The sequence below is a fragment of the Humulus lupulus genome, chromosome 8 (genome assembly GCF_963169125.1).
Source record: "Humulus lupulus chromosome 8, drHumLupu1.1, whole genome shotgun sequence".
Classification (NCBI taxonomy): domain Eukaryota; kingdom Viridiplantae; phylum Streptophyta; class Magnoliopsida; order Rosales; family Cannabaceae; genus Humulus; species Humulus lupulus.
This window is the reverse complement of record NC_084800.1, coordinates 57,693,476-57,711,542: the sequence shown is the minus strand read 5'-3', so window position 1 is coordinate 57,711,542 and position 18,067 is coordinate 57,693,476. Positions and strand designations below refer to the sequence as shown.

Here is an 18,067-nt window from a genome sequence, read left to right as displayed (position 1 = left end):
ATTTATTTAACTCATGTGGTAGTTTAGCCTAATCAATCACATTTATTAATACTGAGACCTACTATTTTAAAAATCAGTGACACATCACTGTGTATAATATTTGGGTACTCCTAAGATTACTCTTAACTCAAATATTTATATCTACTTACTTAATTAATTTTGCCGCGATCATTTTTATTTATATATTTTAAACAATAAGAATTCAGCGACTTAGACTTTGAAATGTGGGTAACCCGAACCGAAAGCCAAACGGGTATGGCATTGGAGGATTCGAAGGTGAAGAAAGAGTTGGCTGACTGTCTGACCTGATGAATTGATGATCATCCTTCTTCCATCTGTAAAATTAATACAAAACTCTGAACTATTGTAACCTTCCTCTTCACACTCAGATCTTTGATTTGATCCCTCTGCCCTAAACCCAATTTATCCATTATCCATACATATACATAAATATATATAGAATTTGACACTCGTCATTTGGATCAGAAATATATATATATATATATATATATACACTCGTACATCTATCTATGTACATGCGATAATCGACATGGAGCCTCCAACTTTCCAAGAAGCAGCGCGCTGCGATGTCTGCAAATGCAGCTTCAACACCTTCAGGCGACGGGTAACCTCAATTCATCCCCAATCTAATTTTGTATTTAATTAAGAAATTATTCATTGTAAATTGATTACGCTTTCTGCCAACATCGATAGCATAGCCCTTAACAGTTCCTTTGTGATTTTCTACTTCGGATATTTTTTTTTTTTGGAAATCCGATTCGTGTTAATTGCGAAAAATGGTAGTATGTAGTGTCAATTGGAAGACTTAATCCAATCCATAGTTCTCAATGATTCTTTTTTAGACTTTAAGTTGGCAATGTTAATGCTTTGAATTGATAGTGATTATGGTGAAATTTGGTTCAGTTGGTCCAAGAGAGAAATTTGTATTGTTTGAATCTTTAAAAGGAAGAAAGTACCGGGTATTTGTCTGGGTTGAAAAATGGAATGAGGTCAAGAGGATTCAATAAATTTAGTCCTTGTATTGATTTTAAACTCATTGTTTGGATATAAGATTGCTAATGGGTTGCCATTGTATTCAATTCTAGATTGACAATGGTGATCCTGATTCCTGATTCACAATCCTACTTTCGAGGGCTGAAGTCCCACTTATTGATTGAAGGTTTCCCATGAACATTCAAGTTTCAGGCAGTATTCACAAATAGCTCGAAACATCATGGATCCTTTTATAATTTTTTTTTTGAAAAAGAGACATAGGTCAAAAAGACCTCCTCTCAATAACATTGAGCGCCTCACTTTTGGTGGAGGAATACCGTGGTAACAAAAATGAAGAAAGATACACAGCCTGGGAAAAAACCAGACCCGGAAGTATTATGACCACAAATACACCCACTCCCTACATAGGTCCAAAAAGAAAACTCCCTCAAATTTTTTCGATCTATATTCCCACGTAGCAACCCAAAACCTAATTTCATCCCAAAGAGAACCCACATAACGAGAGGACTCTTCAAAGATCCTACAATTTCTCTCCAACCAAATACCCCACAAAGTGGCCAACACTATACTTTGCCATAAACGAGCCATTCTCTTCCCTCCCTCTAGTTGACACATGAACAATTGTGAACAAGAGGAAGGCATACACCATGAGACCCCGAACTCATTTAAAACTTTACCCCACAGAGCCCTGGAGAAAGAGCACTCTAGAAATAAATGACCAACTAACTCACCCTTGTTTTTACAGCAAACACACCAATTTGGTGACAAATAATGAAAAGGTCTTCTTCTCTGCAAAATATCATGGACACTTAACTTATCCAAGAATAACAACCAACCAAACACTTTAACTTTCAAAGGAACAACACTCTTCCATAACCTCTTAGCCCAAGACAACTCTGGACCTAAATGAGCATAGGTCAAACTATGAAAGACAATCTTGCAATTGAAAACTCCGCTATTGTCTGGAATCAAAATCCTCTTGTCCTCCAAGATTGACGGAAGGTACACAAACTTAAGCAAATGTAACAACTCAACCAAACTAGGAACCTCCCCATCAAATAAATTCCTTTTGAATCGAAAGTCCCAGCCTAGGCCACTCGAACTGCTAACCTCCTCCACAACTACCATGTCTTTGATCAAATAATTCTCGGCCTCGGTAACCCTGAATAAATCAGGGAATTCAACTTCAGAGAACAATCACCAATCCAAACATCCTCCCAAAAACGAATCCTGTCGCCGCTTCCCACTTTGAAATAGACCAAACGTCTATAATCATCATACAGAGTCGTGATGTTTCTCCAAGGATCACGAAGAGACAATCTACCCCCATAATCTGTATCCCAGTGTCCACCGTCAACCCCATACCTTCTTTTAACCACCCTATGCCGCAAAGACATACTTACCAAATGAAACCGCCACAACCACTTCTTGAGAAAAGCCTTGTTCCTCAACACCAAATTTCCAATTCCCAAGCCACCGTGACTACGAGATTTACAGACTTCGTGCCAGGATACCAAGTGGTCGCCCCCTGACTGATCTGCACCTTCCCACAGAAAGTCATGCATCAACTTCTCAATAAACCCCACCACACTCTTAGGGATACGAAAAAACGACAAGTAATAAACTGGGATTGAAGAAGAGTCAACCTACCACCTCTAGACAAAAAAGCACTCTTCCAGGAATCCAATCCACCGATTAGCACATTTCGAGATAACAGGCTCCCAAAATCCTTTGGAGCAAGGAGAAGCCCCCAATGGAAGGCCCAAGTACTGAATCGGCCACTATCCCACTTCACAACCAATCTCACTTGCTTGCCGCTCCACTACCTCCTTATGCAGATTGATCCCCAACAACTGACATTTCTGTAAATTGATCGATAAACCAGACACAATGCTGAAGACCTTAAGTATATCCAAAAGCACAACCAAGGATTCCTCATCATTAGCAAAAAAGATTGTATCATCCGCAAACTGAAGATGACTGACGTCAACTCTATCCTTTCCCATTGTAAAACCTCTAAAAGTTGAGGCACTTTTAGCCTTGTCAATCATTCTACCCAAAACATCCGCTACCAAAGTAAACAAGAAGGGGGACAAGGAATCCCCCTAGCGAAGACCCCTTGCTCCTTTGAACTTTCCCCTTGGACGCCCATTTAAAAAGACTGAAAAAGACGTGGAGGACAAACATCCACGCATCCACCTCCTCCAAACTTCTCCAAACCCTTTCTTTTCCAAAACTAAATCCAAGAAACCCCAATCCACACAATCATAAGCTTTAGTAAAACCCATTTTAAACACCCAACCTTTTCTACCCTTGCTTCTGTACTCCTCTACTGTTTAAACAAAACTGAATGGATTCTTTATATAGAAAATGCAGTCAATGTAGTATAATTTTCTCGGATGATTGCTCGTTTTTACATGTTCAAGTTATAGATATTCTTCTGGGTAGTAGCTTAAACTTTGAACTTTTGTTTTTCATTATAGACTCATAGCTAATTAATGGCTCTATTACTGTTTTTTTGTTTTGTAGCACCATTGTCGATGTTGTGGGAGGACATTGTGTAATGAACATTCATCAAATCAATTGGTATGGGATTCTTCTTGTGATGTCCCACTCATCCTTACCTATTTTTTTGTTTTTCTCCAGAGTTTATCTAATTTTGTGATAACTATCTTGTTTTGTACCCTTTTCAGGCTTTACCTCAGTTTGGCATTCAATCAGCTGTCAGAGTTTGTGCTGATTGTTTTAATGATTCCTCACGGTACTCAATCCACCTGATATGAAATTTATAGAATCTAGAACATTATTTATTATTAAATTGAGTTTTAAGTATGGTGAATAAGTGGATTTCTTCCAGTATAATCTCTTCTATTACTGCTTCTTATGCTATATTTGGAATATGTGATATTCTTTTGGAAGATGTCTTTGCATGTACTAGGAGCCTTCAGCTTCTGTTCCCTTTTCTATTTTTCTTGGTCATTGTTTGGATGATAATTTTTTTCATCCTTTGCTAAGAGTTACTTTGCTTTTTTCTCCTCATTGACTTTTTTTAAATCAAGCTTAAAGAATGTGGTTTTTGGTTTTAACACAGACCAGTGCAAAACAATGTACGAGTTTCTTCAAATGAAGCTGATTCTGTAACAGATGCAGTTTCTAATTTAAGCATTGGTGATGATGTACAATTGAAGACAGAACCAACTGTAGAGCATCCCCCTGCAGTAGGCATCATGGAGTGCAAGTGTGGAATGCCTCTATGCATTTGTGAAGCTCCTGCCCCATCAGCAGATGCACTTCCCCTGCCGGTATAAATTGTTCAGTTTCTTTGGATCTATCCACTGCATTCTGCGTGCACCTTTTAGATTTAATTATATTTCAATTGCAGAAGAAACCCTCATCCGCATCCATTGCTCGGTCAAATCCAAAACCGAAGAAAACAGAAACTGCATTCAAGAATAAAGGTTCCACGTCACATAGCAAGCCTAGGTAGGGGCCCTCAGGTGCTTTTTGATTTTGGTATCTATTCTTCCTAACAGACTGAATGATTGAAAAATCTGAATTTATGGATTATCCATCTTTCAATGGCTTTATTTTATTTGCCAGTTTTTAGTTTTGGTTCTCTCTTTCTGACTACTACCCGTTCTATTCCCTTTTTCAATCTTATCAAATTAAAGAGGTTGGTGTAGGATGCTCATCCCTTTGTTAAATCTGGATGAACATCATGAACTTTCCCTTTTTTCTTTTATATATGTGTGTGTATATATCTATTCTTATTTTCTAGTGTTTTTTAGTCAATCTTTTCCAATGTCCTTGTTATAGAATAAATGATTACCACAACTCTACTTTTTTTACATTGATGCCAATATACCTCAATAAAAGGACCAGTTTGTTCTTGACTCTTTTGCTGAGCTATAACAATGTGAATTATGGGCTTCACACTAAATCTGGCTTTCTTATACCCTGTGATTTCTTCAATTGTGCATATTTGCAGTTCTGTTTTCAATCCAGGACAAGTCTACAATGGTATGTCAGACAAATCTCAGATGGATTATGATGTCAATGGAGAGGTATAGGTTGTGAATTGTTTAGATGAAGTAATATGTGTGTGTGTGTGTGTGTGTGTCTGATTGTACAACAAGTAATATTTTGCTTTGCACTATTATTTGTGTATATTGCTTAGGGAATGAGAGAAGCTATTAAGAATGGTGACACTGCTGCAGTCAAGAAGCTTCTGAGTCAGGTAATACTATTTTGTTGCAATATATTTGAAGGTAGAAACTAATGTATTTTCCCTTTGGCAGGGTGTAGATGCAAACTACCATGACAAGCAAGGGTTGTCTTTGCTACATTTGGTACTTTCCTCTTTATGTGTTTGGTGTCAGATTTGAAAATTATTTATTATGCTTTGATTTAAGTGATACTAATCTCTGATTTGATGGGGTGCAGGCGGCTGTTTTCAATCAAACCGATATAGTTTTTTCCCTCATGGAAAGCGGAGCCAACCTGAACTACAAGAATGCTCAGGGTAACCAGCGATTCACCCTTTTAAAAGTATAGTTTAGGTTGCTGACTGATAGTGATAGAGGTCATTGTTAATGGCCTGTAGGTGTATCTAAATAGAAGTTAGAGCACTGTCATTGACAAACAGGCAGGATAGTCAATTTTATTAGTTTTGGGCTTGGTGAGATTCTAACCAGTTGTGTCTTGTTTCAGGGGAAACTCCACTGGATTGTGCTCCTGCTACTTTGCAATATAAAATGCGAGAGAAGATAAAAGAGCTCGAGCAGTTGGGCCAGCAGTAGAGCTGAGAAAGTTGTGCATATGATTTTCACCACATTAAGGCTTTAAACCACTTTTGCAATTGATGTGTTTCCTCTCATGGAAGTTGTTTGCGAGAAGTACTATATTCATGCATTTGCCATCTGTAAGAACCACGGTATAGGACGCATGCTACAATTCATGAATCAATAGTCAATAATCATGCTTGTGCCTATGAGATTCCCTTTATAATTTATTTATAAAGGCAATGCAGAATTTTCTCTATTTTCATCATTATCCAATTATAATATTAATATGCCTTTCTTTTTCAAAGAGAAGCTACAGTTTCTACGCCGAAAAATACCAAGAAAATGCCTCTTGATTTTGGAAAAATAAAAAATACCCAAAGATTCTTGTTTAGCATGGATATATTAAAAAATTATATTCCAAATTTGTAAATTTAAAACGTTTTTTAAGGAAGAATAAATTCTTCATCCATGTCCATTAATGAGAGCTATAATACGTGAAGACTTCTGCTACCTTGGTTTGGTAATTGGCTGAATCGCAAGATCATTACTTTACTATAACCAAAAACCGATCACATGTGTAATGTGTTAATCCCTAATCAAGATTGGTTAGAAAGGGGCTAAGAGACGTAGAAATGAGAATTTGAAAAAAGACTTAATTTATAATTGTGGCTTTTATGAAACCAACTAAAATGTATTTTTATTGGGTGAAAGTGAAACTTAATTTATTTTATTTTATGCTCAATTTTAAATTTGTAACATAATATATATATGGGTAGTGGAATGTTCAATCAAATACTATTTTATTGAAAATTTTGAAGACATTGTAGTACGCAGCTCCAAAAGTGCATAGGAAATAGAGTAATCGTCAATTTTTATTATTATTCGTGGGAATTTTTATTAAAAACGTGGATGAGGTATTTAAACAAATTAAAGTTTAAAAACTTATTAAAAGCTGGAAAATATTTCCAAAATGGCCCGCCCAGGCCCAGCTTTCTGTGAAGATAAGAATCGAAAATATGCAAATTCCATTTCGAATGTCACATTATCGTCATCATCGTCAGCAACTTTGCTTCAATGTTTGGTGGCTGAAAATATCAAAGACGAGGTCATATTCAGAGATAAGGTGGACGATGCTACTACTGTACTGGACCATGGATAAGTCTTCTAATTCTTTGACTCAGCCCCTTTATACATGTGTTTATATGATTTAATTATTTATAATTATTAGAGCCCTCAGGCTCCATCTACTTCTCCATGACCATGGATTTTTGTCTTACAACAAGAGAGTTTCTTCACAAAGCAGTAAAGTAATAAATAATACTAATACAAAATAAGTGGTCTTTGTGGGATCTGACTAGGATTGTACCAATTAACACACTCATGCTCACGTATCATGAAAAGCAAGTAAACCTGCCTGCCTGTCCCTTTGCTTGCCTTGGGATTTTGTAATAATGGCCAGGCCACAACTTTTATTTCTCTCTTCAATTCAACCTAACAAAAACTGGTCCTAATTCAACAATTTATATTTGATATCTTGATGTGAATGTGATGTCACCTATATTTTATTTGTTAAAAAGCAGCGGAAAGATAGTGTGGTCTTTTTTTAGCTGAGCAAACCCATGATGCTTTAACTTTGATGATTTTGCTTATTTTAGTAAAAAAAATAAAGCTCATAATAAAAAGCTTCCACACATTAGAAAATCTTAAGAAAAGGAAAGCTTAAGCAATGGAGCCACCGCCCTTGTGACGTGGCCACACACACACTGTGTACACCCATGACCTAGTTGTGACTCACTGAGTTTGACACTCTATTGGTAAATCAAAAAAATCAAGCTTTATTTATAATTTTTTTTAAAAGAAAAAGAAAAAGAGATTCCCTTCTTTAACTTTATGGGTCTTTATAAGCGAGGCAAAACCACTTGAGATCTTCCCCTTTTCCTTCTTCTCTTCCCTTCTTCCCCCATTGTTGATTTTCTGAGCTTAGTTTCTTTGGGTTTTTCAATAATGGGTTTGTTTGTGGATGATCTAGCTTCGAGCGTAATTGTTACTCACATGTTGTACAAAGCAGCTCTGATAATTGCGGTAACGAGATGGATTTTCGCTTGGGCACTCAAGTTAAGAAACAGAATCCGTGAAGCTTCTTCTTCTCCTTCGACGAACCCTAACTTCTTAGAATCCGAAAATCCACCATTTCCATCACCGCCGCTGTCTTCCTCTTTACCTTCGACTCAATTGATCAGAGAGAGTCTGACTCTGACCACGTTCGGCGAAATGACGGAGCGATTCCCGAGCGAGAAATGCCATTGGGACACGTGCGCCGTGTGCTTGAGCCACCTGAGCACGAGCGACGAGGTGAGGGAGCTGAGGAACTGCCGCCATGTCTTCCACCGAGAATGCCTCGACCGGTGGCTGGATCACGACCAGCACCACCACCAAGATTCTCACCGGAAGTCTTGTCCGCTTTGCCGAGCGCCGTTCCTGACTCAGGAGCAGTCGCAGAGATTGAGCATCGGTGCCGCCGGATCTCAGCCCAGCTGGGCCGTCGAACGACTCCTCTACCTCTTTGGAGATGATCTGCTGTTGTGACTGATTGATTCCCTCCATGGCTCCATCCTCTATTAGTGTTTTTTCTTTTCTTAAACCTAATTTTTTTTAGGATCGTACGACTGTAAAAGCTGTGAATATTATTATGTATTTAATATTAAATATTTATTGAATTGGGCTGATTCTGTGCTCCGTTTTAGAACTCGATCTACTGGAATTTTGGCTACTGTGTTGTTCTTATTATCTAAACTCAGCTTAGAGAGTTTTCTTGTGTATTTATTTCAATCTTTATTAGAATAAACAATAATTTTTTTCTTTATGTAGTAAAATAAATTGGTTATATTTATATACTCGTGTGTACATTTTAATCTGTGTGTTTGGAAGCTATCAATCTTACATGGTATATGGGGAAAATATAAAATAAAAGGAAAATTGCATTTAATTAGCCTAATATACATTGATTAATGCTCACAAAAACTTAACGATTTCATTTCTATATAGAAAAAAAGAAAAAGAAACCAAATATGATAGAAGACGTGTGCTGAGGTATGTTGCCATCAAAATGCAAACTGTAAAATATCTCATTCCACCTATAGACATAAATCCCCAGAATGGCATTTTAATGGCCATGTTTAGCAAAAAAAAGAAAAGGAAAGGACATTTTATTTAGTAGCCACAAATAGAATTAGCTTTTTAAATGATAATAACATATTAACACATGCCATTTTGCTAAAAAAAAATCACCAAATAGATTAAGAAAATTGACGAACAGCGTGAAAATAAATCTTCCAAAATCCATCATCTCATTTATATATATTTTCTTATTTTTTTATTTTATCTATTAGGATTTTTATCATAAACATTTCCTGATGTTTTCACTCTTTGAGCTTTTAAAACAGTCATTCTAGTTAAAATTTTAACAATATTCTCCATAATTAGTACTTTTTTTTTTATATATTACAAACCTCCCACAAATTTTACACATCATACTATATTTAAAATTTTATCAAAATACTAAAAAAATTGTTAAAAAAAAAAGAATAATAACTTAATCACTACTGTTTATAGAACTTAAAAAATAATCTCCAAACAACAAAACAAAACTCTAGGTATGTTATGTTAGAACACCTAAATATTGAGTAATGATATGTTCAATTTTTTTTTTTTTTTGTGTTATTTCGACAGCTTATAGTTCATTGATTATCTAATTTTGAAATTTTAAAGTTTTTGATATTTGGGTTTTATTAATAAAAAAAAACTTGAGTTATAGATTGTGTAAAAAATGTGTGTGAGAGCCCAATTCTAAAAATGGAAGCAGACGGTAGTAGTACAATGGACAGATATGATGAGTGAAGAGAACAACAGTGGCAAAGCCTCCAGTGTCATGTTTTATTTTAGATAATATATATATTTTTTCAATAATAGTATGGCATGCCATATGAAACTAATCACTTGTCTTAAGAAAGCAAAGTGTGTATGACTGAATAATATTGATTCATTCAATAAATCAGCTGTACAATGGTTATATATATAGCAGATTACAATTGTAACTAATCTCTAACAGAATAACAATCTAACAGCTGTACAAAACAGAATACTAAGAAACCAAAACTAATCATAACTAACTTAGGCTCTAATACTCCCCCTCAAACTGAGAGTGGATAAGGACAACACTTGAAGTTTGTCTCTGAGAAGTAAGAATCGAGAGGGTGAAAGAGCTTTAGTCAGTATATCTGCAACTTGGTCATGAGTTGGAGTGTGCTTAACAACAATAGACTTGTTCAGCACCTTTTCACGCACAAAGTAGAGGTCCAGTTCGATGTGCTTGGTCCTAGCATGAAGAACAGGATTCGCGGACATCAAAACGGTACTCAAGTTGTCACACCAGATTGTAGGAGGCCGAGAAAGATGGAGACACAATTCAGACAGTAAGGACTGGATCCAAGTAACCTCCGCAGTGACGTGAGCAAGACTCCGATATTCTGCTTCTGTGCTAGACCTCGAGACAGTTCGTTGTTTCTTAGATGACCACGAAACAAGATTTGGACAAAGATAAACACATAGACCAGAGGTGGACCTCCTATCATCAGGATCCGAGGCCCAATCAGCATCACAGAATGCTGTCAAAGACAGATCAGAACATGGCTGGAAATGAAGGCCGAAATCAAGAGTACCTTGGAGATAGCGTAGAATTCTATTGACTGTCTTCCAATGAGATTCAAGAGGAGTGTGCATGAACTGTGATACACGGTTGACAGCAAAAGAAATTTCTGGTCTAGTGATTGTGGCATATTGTAAGGCACCTACTAGACTTCGATAATGATGAGGATCTTGAATGGGATCACTCCCAAAAGCTGAAAGTTTTTCACCACCTGTCATAGGTGTGTCCAGAGAATTTGCAAATTGAAGTTTAGCCTTGACTAAGACATCAGTAATGTACTTCTTTTGACATAGATGTATCCCTGCTGATGTATGTTCGACTTGGACTCCAAGAAAATAATGAAGCTCCCCTAGATCTTTTAAAGCAAATGCCTTGTGAAGATCTGAAACTAGTTGTTTGACAGCAGTGATGGAGCTCCCTGTAATGAGAATATCATCTACATATACTAAAATATATGTAGTATGAAGATTAGTCTGTCTAATAAACAATGAGTTATCAGCTTTAGAACAAATGAATCCACATCCAAAAAGGGCAGACTTGAGCTTGTCAAACCAAGCCCTTGGAGCTTGCCGTAAGCCATACAAAGCCTTATTAAGTTTGCAAACCAAACCAGCAGCTGTAGGATCTTCAAAACCCTGTGGTTGTGTCATGTAAACCTCTTCGTGCAACTCACCATTAAGGAACACATTATTTACGTCTAATTGCTTCAATAACCAGCCTTTAGACAAGGCAATAGTAAGAATAATGCGAATTGTAGTAGGCTTTGTAACCGGGCTAAAAGTTTCAGTAAAATCAAAACCATACCTTTGATTATAGCCCTTTGCAACTAATCTGGCCTTGTGTTTCAAGAGAGACCCATCAGGATTTTCTTTCAACTTAAAAACCCACTTGCAGCCTATTGCTCTTCGGCCTGGAGGAAGGGAAACTAAAGTCCATGTCTGATTGTTTTTAAGAGCATTAATCTCTTCTTGCATTGCATTTGTCCAATCCTTATGAGTAAGAGCTTCGGCTACAGTAAGTGATTCCTTGGAAGCAATAAATACTTTGGGTTTGTACACACCTGCCTTGGCTCTTGTAGTCATCGCATGAGTGTTAGAAGCACTTGGTAAAGATGATGCAGGTAAGACAACTGAGGAAATGGGTGGCTGTATAGAAGGAGGGCAGGAAGAGGTGGAAGGAAAATGAGAAGTGGATGGCTGAGATAAAGAAGATATAGGGTCCAATGTGGGAAGAACAATTGGTGAATGGGAGGGAATAGTGGGAGGACATGAAGGAGATGTGGTGGAAGAAGTTGCGGATGGCGTGAGATGTGAAGAAACAGTAGGAATGAAACTAGAAGTGGTGCAATGTGAAGTGGAAGGAGAAGTGGTAGAAGAGAATGACAAAGCAGAATATGGAAAAGAAAACTCATCAAAAAGAACATCATGAGAAATGTATATTCTACCTGTTGAAGATAGGCACTTGTAGCCTTTGTGATTTAGACTATAGCCAAGAAAAGTGCACTGAGTGGATCTGAAATCAAGCTTGTTAGCATTAAAATGACGAGTATTAGGAAAACAAGAGCAACCAAAAACTTTTAGTTGTGAGTAGTCGGGGTCTTTGTGAAAAAGGAGTTTGAAAGGAGTAGAGTTACCTATGGTTTGTGAGGGTAACCGATTGATTAGGAAAGCTGAGGCTCGAACAGCCTCATCCCAAAACTTAAGAGGCATGGAAGCATTAGCTAACAAGGTTAAGGATGTCTCAATGAGATGTATATGTTTCCTCTCAGCCAAGCCATTTTGTTCATGTGTAGTGGGGCAAGAAATTCTATGTTGGATACCATTTTGGATGAGATATTTTTTAAATGCTTGGTATTCTCCCCCCCCCCAGTCGGATTGAATGGCCTTAATGGGACAGTTAAATTGTTTTTCCACTTGAGTTCTAAAGTTAATAAATGTTTGAAAAGCTTCAGATTTATTTTTCAAGAGATATACCCAAGTGTATCTAGAATAGGCATCAATAAAATGAATATAATACTTATATCCATTGTATGAGTGTGTTGGTGAGGGTCCCCATAGATTGGAGTGTATTAATTGTAAGGGAGAATGATATTTTGCATCTGAATTTGGAAAAGGGAACTTATGAATCTTCCCTTTACAGCAAGCATTACAAAAATCATGAACAATTTTATTACTAAAAAACAGAGGACAAGGAAGTTTGAGGAGGAACGAAATGCATGGTGGAAGGATGAAACACATACAGCCCCTTATGTAGTGTTCCGCGCATCACCACCTGCTTGGAATCCTGAGCTTTGACAAGACAGTAATCGGGAAAGAATTCGAAATAAACATTGTTATCCCGAGCAAATTGAGAAACACTGATTAAGTTTTTGGTTATTTTAGGAACATGCAACAACCTATTTAGGACAAGAGATTGAGAGGTGAAAGGAGTGGAAAAAGTTGTCTTACCAACATTATGAATATTCAAGCCACCTCCATCACCCATATGAATCTTTTCCGAGCCAAAATAGTCAGCCTTCTCCATCAAATTCTTTTCATTAGCTGTACAGTGACTGGTAGCACCGGAATCTGGATACCAGGCCATATCAGTAACAGAATCTGCAGTGGCAATGTTAGCAGATGGTTTGTCAATATTTGCAGCCCCTACTCCTGGAAAATCTGTGTTGAAACGCTGATAGCAGCGAGCAGAAACATGGCCCGATCGTGAACAAAGTTGACAGAAAGGTCGAGAGGAGAAGGTGCCATGATTATTATTGGGCCTGCCAGGAGGTGAACTAGAGGGAAAGTTAGGACGAGAATTAGCAGCGTACGGGTTCCACAAGCCTCGACCAGTGCTGTTATTTGGAACAAAATTACTATTGCTAGAAAAATTCGAAGCAGAAGACATAGAATTATTAGAACCATGAGAAGCATTATTGGAGTATCCGCCTCTTCCTTTGTAACCACGATACTGAGCAAGATTGACAGAATCAAGCTCTGGAGTTTGACGCTCCATTCTATGTTCTTGAAAGAGTAGAAGAGACTCAATCTCTGCAACCGTATAGGCCTGGGAACGGGAATTAACAGAGATGATGAAGGTATCATATTCAGAGGGTAAACCTTTGAAAATCGCTGCAATATGCTCTTTGGCTGAGACGTTGTGACCAATAGAGCCAAGTCTATCAACAAGTGATTTTACTTTCAACAAATAGTCAGTTAGGGCTAGAGATCCTTTCTTAAGATTATGAAGTTGAGTAGTAAACTGATCAATTTTAGCTGATGTATGAGTTGTAAAATATACCTCAAGAACAGCCCAAACCTGAGCGGAGGTGTCCGATCCAACAACTCTGGTGAGAATTCCTTCGGTCATGGACGAGAGAAGCCACGAGTAGAGAAGTTGATCTTGCTGCTCCCACTGCATATACTCTTCGCTGAGAGTATTCGACATCTGATCAGCTTCACTGAGATACTTCAGTGGAGGAACAGAATCAGAAGAGATGAACTTTTGAAGCTTGTGACCTTTGATTGCCGAGAGGATCTGAGGACGCCAGAGAAGGAAATTATGATGATCAAGCTTCACAGAGATCTTGTGAGAGAAAACAACGGGAACGAACGATGCATTTGCGGAAGCGGTCGAAGATGAAGATTGTCGTGCCATTGAAGAACACAGTACGAAAAGTGTTTGAGTCAAGAATCAAGAATCAATTAGAAACGAAAAAAAAATCAGAGGAGAGAATCAATTAGGTCTGATACCATCTTAAGAAAGCAAAGTGTGTATGACTGAATAATATTGATTCATTCAATAAATCAGCTATACAATGGTTATATATATAGCAGATTACAATTGTAACTAATCTCTAACAGAATAACAATCTAACAGCTGTACAAAACAGAATACTAACATACCAAAACTAATCATAACTAACTTAGGCTCTAATAACTTGTTCTCTTACTTTACTCATTTCAACAGTCAATGCACATTAATAGTGTGTTTACTGATGAGATTTAGGACATAAGTATTATTATACTTATTTATTTATATAGTTTATTTTAAGAATGAGAATGAAATATGTGGACCATTTGCTATTATCATTCCTCTCAATTTATAAAATATATATCTTTTTTTTATCTCCTCACCTTTTTAATTACACTCCTTTTAAAATATAAAAATTGAAAATTTCTTTTCACATCCTTTCTTAATTTTTATTTGCTACAAAATTACCTTATTATAAGATAGGGGTGTTCGTGGTGCGGTTTTTCTCTAATTTTTTGGACAAACAATTTTTTAAACCGCAACCCGCACCGCATAGACCTCAAACCGCATAAACCGCACTGCAAAAATGCAGTGTGTTGCGGTACGGTTTTGGCGGTTTATACCTATCGCGAAATAATTTAACAATTAAATATTATAATTAAGAAAGATTCATAATAAATTTCTTAACCATAGGGTGTTTAACAAAATAATTCAATGTACAACAAGCTAATAAACTTTAAGCAAAACAATAAAAATATAACAAACTAATAACAAATAAAAAATGTAATATAAAAGTAAATATTATTTTAATTAAGAAGGAATATCTTTATATTGAAGTAGAATATGTGTTAGCATCCTATGAAACATTATATTTATTTCTAGATATTGTGTATATTATATTATACTATATAAATATTTAACTTTAAATGTAGTAAAATTGAAAAAAATAATATAAAAAAGTTAATATATATAATGATGCGGTGTGGTTTGAACCGCATTTATAAAATTTAAAATCGCAAACCGCACCGCACTGCGAAGAGTTCTAAACCGCAAATTGCGGTGCGTTGTGGGCGGTTTTATGAAAATAAAATCTTTCTACACCCACACTTTATTAAAGTAATAAAAAGAATTTGATAAGCCTTCCTATTAAAAAAAATCAATTGTAAAATTCATTTTTTATTCCCTTAGACAAAGATTAAGAACAAATAATATTAATATTAAAAAAACTAACCTCACAAAAAATGATTAAATTACAATATGCAAAAAATACAATATGCTACCGCTATCTGCCAACTTTGGTATCTTTCAGTATGTTATTGATCTGGAATAGGAAGATGGCAACTGGGATAAGAATTTCATTAATGGAGAGTACGCTATTAGAAGTGTCTCCAAGTTTGCCATGGAAACCAAAGAAAATTCTGAATCATCTGACATGACAAAAACTGAGGGATGGTGGAATCTGTCATAAATGGATTCCTACTAACTATGCTTTATTTTGCAAGGGTGTAGAGGTTAACCTTCATTGTAACAGGTGTGGTGATAACAATTTCATTGAAGATGTTAATCGTGCTTTGTGGGAGTGCAGAACCAATTTGAAGATTTGGAAGAAAAGTGGGTTGTTGGCTTAGTTGACAACTAAGGAATTTGATTTTTTTTTGCAGCCTTATCTTGGCAAATCTGGCATTTGCGAAACTGTGACACACATGGCTCTACAATTCCTTTGGAGTCAGACGTGGTGGAGTGGTTACTGGTTAGTCAAGGTTCTTCATGATTTTCAAGAAGCCAACTCCTCTAAGATACAACCCAAAGAGAAGACAAAGGAGACACCAGGATGTGATACTTTGAAGATTAATAATGTAGATGCTAAGTTTTTGAGATGTTGGCTAACTGCAGTTCAGGAGTGATAATCAGAGACAATATTGTAGATTGCCAAGGAGCACCATCTCAGTAAGTTCCTCATTGAAACAGATTGCAGCAATGCGACAAATTTCATTGAACAAAAGAGTAACACTCGTAGTGGCTATGACAATTTGCCTCAGTAACAGAGCTAGACTTTGGCAAGAGTGGAGTTTTTAATAGATTTAGAGAATCAGTGAGGGCTTTTATATTATTTTATTTAATTATGTTAAAATATTTAATTAAAATTTCAAATAATTTTTTTTTTGAGGTGGGGCTTGAGCCCTCACAATTAGGGATGCACATGGAATGGATTTTCGGGTTTCGGGTTTTGCGAGTTTCGCGTGGAGAAAAATGGTATTGAAACGGATCCGATTTTTTTCGGGTTTCGGGTTGAGCTGGGCCTGCTGGGTTTTGGGCCGAAAATCCCAATTTTGTAAAAATACCATTTTTTAGATATTTTTTAAATTTCGGTCGGGTACCCGAACCCGAAATTACTGCATTTTAAATCCAAATCCGACCCGACATATTTCGCGTTCGGGTCGGATTAAGCCCAAAATGAATAAGTTTTTTGAAAATTCGAGTTCTTGGAGTTCATCGGGCAGATTTTGCGGGTCAAATATTCCCCCTACTCACCATGCTTAATCTGCCTCCGGCCCTGATTTGTAATGATTGGTTTGGTTTTTTCTCATAGGAGCACCAATTTGGTTTGCTTTAGAGTTTAAAGCAAATGGTTGTTGGAATGAGTGTCCCCATGTTGAACTTTCAGCTTATATTGATGATGTGCCTAATCCTTTGTAATTTTCTGTGGTATGTTTAACAGAGTTTTCTTTAACAAAAAAATTATAATTTATTTTTTTACAAAAGTGTGTGTCAAAATTTTTTATTTTATTATTAAATAGATATTAGAAACACAAAATTAAAAAATATATAGTATATATTTATTCTATATAAAAAAATTGATAGTTAACGAAAATTCTTGATTTTAACTATTTGTTTTTTATTACTTTAACGAAATATTCTAAATATTTAACTTAAAACTAACTTAAAAATATGTATTTATCAATTATATTAATATAAATTCAAATATTATAAAATATTATTATTATAATAATATTTAATATAAGATTGCATATATAATAATTATATTAATATAAATTCAAATTCAAATATTATAAAATATCATTATTATAATAATATACAACATAAGAATAGATATTTAATAATTATATTGATATAAATTTAAATGTTATAAATTATTATTATGATAATAATAGATAATCCTAATTTTTTATTAATTATATTAATATGAATTTAAATATTATAAAATATTATTATTATAATAATATTTAATACAAAATTAGATATTTCATACTTATATCAAAATATAAATTTAAAATAATATAAAATATCATTACAATAATAATATATAATACATGATCTTAATTTTTATTAAAAATGTTATTGTATTATATATATTTTAAAAAAAATTATAAATAGTATTTTGGTTTTATTTTTTATTTAATATATTTATGTTATTCTTTTATATAAAATATTGTTTATTTATTTAAAATTAATATGACAATGATATAAATTTAATAAAATATAATTAATAAATTCTATAAATAAAACTAAACATTGTTTGTATCTAGTTTTAGATAATGTATAACTATACTAAATAATTTTCCTACATTTATATACATTTTTATGGTCAGATTAATTAATTCATATTTTAAAGGGGATTAAACTTTTTTAACGACATGTCGTTTACTCTTAAACGTCAGCGTTTTGATATATTAATTAGTATTAACACCGGTTTTCCAATGACTTTAGAGGAGTGGAGCTCTATATGGTACGAGCGTTTTAAATATTAATTAAATTTCTAGACTGTTTTTGTATTTTTAAATCTCAACTCGAACTTTCACTTTTTGTTTTT

The 18,067-nt window shown here is 35.2% G+C and overlaps 2 protein-coding genes across 2 annotated transcripts; both read left to right on the top strand.

Moving 5' to 3' along the window:
- Nucleotides 1–220: 220 nt before the first annotated feature.
- On the top strand, nt 221–6,054 carry LOC133797374 (uncharacterized). The gene is made up of 10 exons (XM_062235253.1): nt 221–625; nt 3,544–3,600; nt 3,708–3,775; nt 4,106–4,316; nt 4,397–4,497; nt 5,003–5,078; nt 5,192–5,251; nt 5,313–5,363; nt 5,458–5,536; nt 5,725–6,054. The coding sequence occupies exons 1-10, from the start codon at nt 551–553 to the stop codon at nt 5,811–5,813; spliced, it is 867 nt and encodes a 288-aa protein (XP_062091237.1). The 5' UTR covers nt 221–550; the 3' UTR covers nt 5,814–6,054.
- A 1,383-nt stretch (nt 6,055–7,437) lies between these two features.
- LOC133797373 (brassinosteroid-responsive RING protein 1-like) lies at nt 7,438–8,661 on the top strand. The gene has a single exon (XM_062235252.1). The coding sequence runs from the start codon at nt 7,803–7,805 to the stop codon at nt 8,382–8,384; it is 582 nt and encodes a 193-aa protein (XP_062091236.1). The 5' UTR covers nt 7,438–7,802; the 3' UTR covers nt 8,385–8,661.
- The last annotated feature ends 9,406 nt before the right edge of the window (nt 8,662–18,067 follow it).

Bases quoted from the DNA above. Each gene is read 5' to 3' on its own strand.
- LOC133797374 (XM_062235253.1), top strand. From the start codon at position 551: ATGGAGCCTCCAACTTTCCAAGAAGCAGCGCGCTGCGATGTCTGCAAA. The intron at 4,317-4,396 runs GTATAAATTGTT...TTTCAATTGCAG, and splicing joins CAGATGCACTTCCCCTGCCG to AAGAAACCCTCATCCGCATC. The intron at 5,079-5,191 runs GTATAGGTTGTG...TATATTGCTTAG, and splicing joins ATTATGATGTCAATGGAGAG to GGAATGAGAGAAGCTATTAA.
- LOC133797373 (XM_062235252.1), top strand. From the start codon at position 7,803: ATGGGTTTGTTTGTGGATGATCTAGCTTCGAGCGTAATTGTTACTCAC.